At 43.0% G+C, this 8092-nt stretch overlaps 1 protein-coding gene across 1 annotated transcript; it reads right to left on the bottom strand.

Moving 5' to 3' along the window:
• Positions 1-968: 968 nt before the first annotated feature.
• On the bottom strand, positions 969-7751 carry LOC117596404 (uncharacterized). Its single transcript, XM_034301454.1, is given in 6 exon segments — positions 969-1233; positions 1235-1496; positions 5753-6203; positions 6549-6873; positions 6917-7442; positions 7718-7751. Coding segments are annotated over 6 exon segments (1863 nt in total).
• Positions 7752-8092: the final 341 nt, after the last annotated feature.

Raw genomic sequence — 8092 nt, 5'->3', positions numbered from 1 at the left:
TTTGGTGATTGTGGCAGAGCGCTCCATCTGTACCTCATCAGTCCACAGCTCTTGTTTCCCATGTGCCTCTGGCTTATCTATATATTGTTTTGCATACATCAGACATTCACTTTTGTGATGTGGTTGAAGGTGAGGCTTCTTTCTGACGACTCTTCCATACAGAAGCAATTCTGCACAGTAGAAGAGTTCACCACCACTCCTGTGTCAGCTAAACCTTCCTGCAGGTCCTTAGAATCATATGGGGATTTTGCTCTGCCTTTCTGCCCAGCATGCAGGCTGTTCTATCTGAGAGAACGCTCAGTCTTACAGACTCCTTGACTTCCACAGTTCTCTTTAACTGTAATGTTTTAATGACATTTCAAACAGTAAAAAATTCTGAGCACTTAGATATATTTTTATAGGCTTCTTCTGCATTTTAGGCATCAGGTAGCTTCCTTTTCAAATACTCAGTCAGCTGCTTAGAGGAACCCAAGGTTGTGGAATGTTAGCACAAGATTTGAAGAGTCAGATCATTTATTACATTCTGAAATAGTTATTGATAATGACAATTCTTGACCTGAATAATAAATCAATTAAGCCCTAACAAGACTTTGCAACTAGCAGGGTGTCCAAACTTTTGCACGTCTGTTAGAAAATTCAAAGCCACATTAGTTTTTTTTTTGCTAATGATGATGTGAAGCCTGTTAGCGAGATAAAGTTCTGTTTATCTGTTAGTAAACCTGTGTGTAAATTTTTGCATAAACCAAACCTGACTGAAAATTTCCATCAGAATTACAAACACCGGGTTGTGAATTTTAACCCAGCGACTGTGTTGCACATATTGGGTAGTTTAGTTGTGTTATTTGTTTCATTATTGGGTAATACTAAAATAACCTTGCAGGTGTTGCCCAATTATGATTAAATTTAAAATGAGTGTATTGTGTGGATTTTATTTAAACTGTAGACATGGCTCAAAGCACTTTGAGCACTTATTGTCTTGCAACACCCTTTCTTCCAAACTCATCCTTGTTCTTGAGGACAAGGCATAAGATGGCTTTCTGGGCCTCATCACAGGATTCCCACAACTTCAGATGCTCAGAAAGAAACTCTGGCTTTTCCTTGTCCATGGCCATCAGTTTTCCCAGAGAGCTGACACGATCCATGATGTGATTGGTGGAAACCTTGGTGTAGGTTGCTGCGATCATGTGGACGAGGCTGGCGATGTTAGTGGCTTGAAAGGCTTGATTGTATATTGGAGCAGAGCTTTGCGTTATAGGAAAGTGATTGTGTTTTCTCAGATGTGGAGACAAAATCTTTAAGGGTTCTGCTCAGGCTGGTTTTCACGATATTGAACACCATCTGAAAGAAGTACACCATCTTCTCCCACTGCTCCTTCACTCTCCCCATTGCATCCATACCTTTGACCAGCATTTGTATAGTGGTTTTAAAGTCTATCTCTTTGACCTCGCAGTTCCTCATGGTGATCATAGATAATTGGACTAACTTTGAGGGCAAGGCTGGCCTGTTAGGGCGGGACGGTGTCCATCCCACTCGGGAAGGTGCTGCTCTCATTTCTTGCAGCATAGCACATAGTCTCAGAACAGGCCTAGTTAATCGGTGACAATCCAGGGCCAAGGCCAGGGAGCAGACAAGCAGGCTAAACCGACCGTCTGCTAGCTGCACTGAGTCGTCACTTAGGTTCCACCGTATTGAGACTGTGTCTGTTCCCCGAGCTAAACAAAATTATAGACATACTCAGACAGTTTGTTTTAGTAATCTAATTAACATAAAATTAAACCATACCGAATGCATAGCCAGCACCGTTGATCTGAAGCTAGGACTGTTGAATATTAGATCTCTTACGTCTAAAGCGCTTATTGTTAATGAAACCATTACTGATCAGGAGTTTGATGTACTGTGTTTAACAGAAACGTGGATTAAACCAAACGAATTTGTAGCATTAAATGAAGCTAGTCCTCCCGGGTACAGTTACATACATCAGCCCCGTCTAACTGGCAAAGGAGGAGGCGTCGCAGTCATTTATAATGATAATCTAGCCGTCACACAAAAACCTAGTCATAAATTCAACGCATTTGAAGTTCTTTATTCTAACATAACATACGTAGCCACTAAAAATAAGTCTACCCAGGTGATTCCAGTAATTATTATTTACAGACCCCCAGGGCCATATTCTGAATTCCTGTGTGAATTTGCGGATTTCATCTCTAACCTGGTTGTTTCTTTAGACAAGGCATTAATTGTTGGAGACTTTAATATTCATTTTGATAATCCAGATGACCCTCTGAGAACAGCAGTTGTGTCCATTCTAGATTCTGTAGGGGTTAATCAGAATGTAATAGGACCCACCCATAGTGGTGGTCACACTCTTGATTTAATACTAACATTCGGATTAAATATAGAAAATATAGTCTCATGTCCACAGTCTGAAGCTATCTCAGATCATTACCTCATCTCATTTAAAATGTGTATTAATCATAGTATATGCACCTTGCCACGTCACCGTGTCAAACGTACGTTCACGTCAACAACTGCACAGAGTTTTATCAGTAATCTCCCAGATTTATCAACCATGATTGGATCACCGTCTGATCCCGAAGAACTTGACCAGGCAACTGAATGTTTGGAATCAACGTTCTGCAACTCACTTGATAAGGTAGCTCCACTTAAAAGAAAAATAATTAGGGAGAAAAAGCTAGCACCCTGGTATAGCGATCACACACGAACTTTAAAACAGACCACTCGAAAACTAGAACGTAAATGGCGTCAAACTAACTTGGTAGTATTTCAAATAGCATGGAAGGAGAGCCTATTGAGCTATAAGAAAGCTCTTAGTGCTGCTAGATCAATGTATCTCTCCACCCTAATTGAAGATAACAGAAATAATCCTAGATTCTTATTTAATACTGTAGCAAAATTAACTAGGAATAAGACCACAATAGAAACACGCACACAATCATTATATAGCAGCGATGACTTCATGAATTTTTTCAATGGTAAAATTGAAAATATCAGGCTAGAAATTCAGACTATTAATTTAAAACCGGACAGTTCTATAACTAACCCTGTAGATGATAATATGATAATATTAGATAAACAACTACAACGCTTTAGTCCCCTTGAAGAGACTGAACTAATTTCACTAATTTCATCATCAAAATCATCAACCTGTATGCTAGATCCTTTACCTACTTGTTTCCTCAAACAGATAATTCCTGAAACAATCAAACCTCTTTTAAAGATAATCAGTTCTTCCCTTAGCATTGGCTATGTACCTAAATCTTTTAAATTAGCAGTTATCAAGCCCCTGATTAAAAAACCTGACCTCAATCCCTGTCAACTGTCCAACTACAGGCCAATATCAAACCTCCCCTTTATTTCCAAGGTCCTTGAAAAGGTTGTAGCACAGCAGCTATGCTCATACTTACATAGGAATAACATTCATGAAATGTATCAGTCAGGATTTAGGCCTCATCATAGCACAGAGACAGCACTGGTAAAAGTTGTAAATGACTTACTACTGGCCTCTGATCAGGGTTGTGTCTCCTTGCTGGTGCTGCTTGACCTTAGTGCAGCTTTTGATACCATTGATCATGCTATTCTCCTCAATAGACTAGAAAATGTAGTAGGCATTAAGGGAACAGCCCTTTCCTGGCTCAGGTCTTATTTGACTGATCGTTATCAGTTTGTAAACGTAAATGGTGACTTCTCATGCTAAGGTAAAGTTTGGTGTTCCGCAAGGCTCTGTTTTAGGCCCACTGCTCTTTTCTTTATATATGCTACCTCTGGGCAAAATTATTCGTAAGCATGGTATTAGCTTCCACTGTTACGCTGATGACACACAGTTGTATGTTTCAGCAAAGCCAGATGACAGACACCAGCTTAATAAAGTTGAGGAATGTGTAAAAGACATTAGAAACTGGATGCTTATTAACTTTCTCTTACTTAATTCTGACAAGACAGAAGTACTTGTACTAGGACCACATGCAGCTAGAAGTAAGCTTTCTGATTACATAATAACTCTGGATGACCTTTCTGTTTCATCATGTGCAGCAGTAAAAGACCTTGGTGTGATTATCGACTCCAGTCTTTCTTTTGAAGCTCATGTAGATAATATAACTAGGATTGCTTTCTTTCATCTCAGAAATATTGCTAAAATAAGAAATATATTGTCACTACACGATGCAGAAAAATTAGTTCATGCTTTTGTTACCTCTAGGTTGGATTATTGTAATGCCTTACTGTCTGGATGTTCCAGTAGATGCATAAACAAGCTCCAGTTAGTCCAGAATGCAGCAGCGAGAGTCCTTACTAGAACCAGAAGATATGACCACATCACCCCTATCTTATCCACACTGCATTGGCTCCCAATCAAATTTCGTATTGATTATAAAATACTACTATTGACCTATAAAGCACTAAATGGTCTCGCGCCACAGTACCTGAGCGAACTTTTGGTCTTTTATGATCCGTCACGCCTACTCAGATCAAAAGATGCAGGCTATTTGTTGGTACCTCGAATAATGCGGGCTACAGCTGGGGGTAGAGCTTTCTCATACAAAGCCCCACAGTTATGGAACAGCCTTCCACTTAGTGTTCGGGGCTCAGACACAGTCTCAGTGTTTAAGTCTAGGCTGAAAACATATTTGTTTAGTCAAGCCTTTTGTGAATAGTTTTCTTAGGTACAGGGGCAGGTCTGGAGGGTTTCACAGGCATAGAGTGTTGTGGTGAAATGGGATGTTTGGATGCTGTGGCCCCCCCACTCTCACACGTTCACTCAGGTTTGTCGACGGTGGAGTGGCTGGCTGCCTTATGTCCCAGGGTGCCCTCATGTCTGTGTTAGCTTCTGGCTCTCCCTTTCAGTTATGCTGTCATAGCTAGTCTTGCCGGAGTCCCTGCTTGCACTCTGCATGCAAAGTACATCGTGCTTAACCATTAGAGGACAAAAGCTCACCTAACAATCTCTTCCTTTCTCTCCATCTCTCTCTCTCCCTCACTCTCTGTCAAGCTACACATGCTACTTCTGAGATGCCAGTGATGCCAGTGATCCTGACCCCTTCTGCTCCTCCTCGCTGCCTGACCCATCCTGATGCCCTACTTCTGGTTGGAGTTCTCATCGGTTGAGTTCGCTCGCTGCTGCTGGGGGTGGCCCCATATGGACTGCCTGAAGAACTGTTTGGATTGCTGGGGATGGTGCCACCTGGGGGCTGTGGAGATGGCTTGGGGATCACATATGGGGAGCTGTACTGTAATGGCTTGGGACTGCGATTGCTGTAGTGGCTTTGGGGCTGCAGTTGCCACGAGCAGCTTCGTACTCAGGACTCCATCAGTGGACAGTGGATGGATTTTAACCAGCCGGACCTCCTGCAAATACTGTGATGAATTTATTGGTTGCACAATTGCACTATTTGTCCATATAGTACACAATAGAAGGGATTTATTTATAATTGCACTATCCGTTGCACCCAGATGAGGATGGGTTCCCTTTTGAGCCTGGTTCCTCTCAAGGTTTCTTCCTCATATCATCTCGGGGAGTTTTTCCTTGCCACCGTCGCCACTGGCTTGCTCATTAGGGATAAATTCACAGTGATAAATTTAAATATTTACAATATATTTTTGTGAATCCATTTATTTCTGTAAAGCTGCTTTGTGACAATGTCCATTGTTAAAAGCGCTATACAAATAAAATTGAATTGAATTGAATCAGGATTTCAGTCAGCTCCTTTTGGGTCTTCTCCATGTATGTTCCGCATACACTTTACACTTTTCTTATAGATCTCTCTGGTCTTGTCCAGTTGAGCGTGGCTCTGCTCTATGCAGAACCTGGCATTCTCTGATGGCCTTTGTAAAGCGCTCATCTTCTCACTTATCATGGGTGGTTTGGGAGCCAGGGAAGGAGACTTTGTGACGTCTTTACTTTTGCTGTCGAAACTGCGAGCTGATTCAGTCAGTTTTCTGATCCTTTCAACCAGCTCCTTTGTTTTGGCTTCTTCACATTTCCCCTCTGGTGCATACTTTGCTAGTTCTGCACAGATTGCAATGCCCTCATCACATATGTCTTGGGCATCAATTTTTTCTTTGCACTTTGGGCTTTTTTCTAAGCTTTCCTTGATTCTTTTGAACTGATCTGCCTGGAAATCTGTTAATGTAGCTTTATTCTTTTGATTATACAAGTCTTTTGAGTTAATAGTATTGTCCTGCACAAACTCTTATACATTCTAAGTGAAGTGAAGTGACTTGTGGCCAAGTATGGTGGCCCATACTCGGAATTTGTGCTTTGCATTTAACCCATCCAAGTGCACACACACACACAGTAGTGAACACACACCCAGAGCAGGGGGCAGCCTTTTTTTTTGCTGCTGCGCCCGGAGAGCAGTTGGAGGTATGGTGCCTTGCTCAAGGGACTCACCTCAGTCATGGTATTGAGGGTGGAAGAGAGCGCTTGTCATTCACTCCCCCCACCTACAATCCCTGCCAGACCTGAGACTTGAACCCATGACCTGCAGGTTCACCTTTGGGTTACAACTATCTAACCATTAGGCCACGACTGCTCCCATTGCGCTCATCAGGATTTCTGCAGATTTGCTATAAATATTAATTACATCAACAGCAGATTCTTGATCTTTAATATGATGCTTTGTATCAGCAATTCTTCTGGAAGCTTGACAGAGTTGGTTCACTGGCTGGGTAATCACAGCTGTTACTCCATTAGCTAGAGTTGTGAGGCTCTCAGTAAAGCCTGCGACAAGATCCATACCAATCATCTCCCATCCACTGGGTAGTGAATCCATTGCTTTGTTGTAACTTTCATGTGCTTCCTTAAGTTGTTCTTCCATGGCTTTCATTGCTTCCTCTGAGCGAGTCCATGATGACCTCCTTTGTTTTTTTGGTGTTGAGTACCAGGTTGTTGTCCCCACACCATGCCACAAGGTGCTGGATCTCCTCCCTGTAAGATGTCTCATCGTTACCTCTAATCAGGCCTATCACCGTGGTGTCATCTGCAAACTTGATAATGCTGTTAGAGGCATGTACAGGTATGCAGTCATGGGTGAAAAGGGAGTATAGAAGAGGGGACAATACACATCCCTGGGGAACTCCAGTGTTGAGGATGAGACTGAAGGAGGTGAGGTTGTCCAGTCTGACAGACTGTGGTCTGTTTGAGAGAAAGTCCAGAGTCCAGTTGCAGAGAGGAGTACTGATTCCAAGCTGTTTAAGCTTTAAGATTAGTTTGGATGGGCTGACTGTGTTAAATGCTGAACTAAAGTCTATGAACAGCATCCTGGCGTAAGTGTTGGGGTTGTCCAGGTGAGTAAGAGCAGAATGGAGCGCTATGGACATGGCATCCTCTGTTGACCTGTTGCGGTGATAAGCGAACTGGTATGGATCCAGAGTGGGAGGTAGACAGGCTTGGAGGTGGGTGAGGACCAGCCTTTCGAAGCCCTTTGCTATGACGGGGTGAGTGCAACGGGACGAAAGTCACTGGGTGTCGTTGCAGCGGAGTCCCTGGGCACAGGCACGATGGTAGCTGACTTAAAGCAGGTGGGGACAACTGCTTGAGCTAGGGACAGGTTAAAGATGTCTGTGAAGACTCCAGTCAGTTGCTCTGCACAGGCTCAAAATACCCAGCCAGGGATGCCATTGGGACCAGCTGCTTTACATGCATTAACCCTGTTCAGAGTAGCACACACTTCAGAGGTGGAGAGTGTGAGTGGCTGCTCACCTGGTAGTAGCTCAGCCTTGAGCATGGGCTCCATCCTCCATTTTTCAAAACGAGCATAGAAGTGGTTGAGCTCGTCTAATTGTTTTCCGCGTGGTCACCTGGTCCACACATCTGTTGATGTGCTCCAGAACAATGGTGTAGGTGTTTATGTTGGTGTCTGAGTCTACGGTGGCCCTGGTCAGCAAATTCACTCCAGTCAGTGTGTGAGAACTGCTGCTGGAGAGTGTTGTTAGCCCCGTCCAGCCAGACTTTAACAGTCCTGGTTGTGGGTTTTACACTTTTGATGATTGGAGAGTACTTGGGCAGCAGAAACAATGAAAGATGGTCAGATTGTCCAAGGTGGGGGAGGAGTGTGACTTTGTAAGCATCAGCCAC

The sequence above is a fragment of the Pangasianodon hypophthalmus genome, chromosome 29 (assembly GCF_027358585.1).
Source record: "Pangasianodon hypophthalmus isolate fPanHyp1 chromosome 29, fPanHyp1.pri, whole genome shotgun sequence".
Lineage (NCBI taxonomy): Eukaryota > Metazoa > Chordata > Actinopteri > Siluriformes > Pangasiidae > Pangasianodon > Pangasianodon hypophthalmus.
This window is presented reverse-complemented; position numbering and strand designations above follow the sequence as displayed.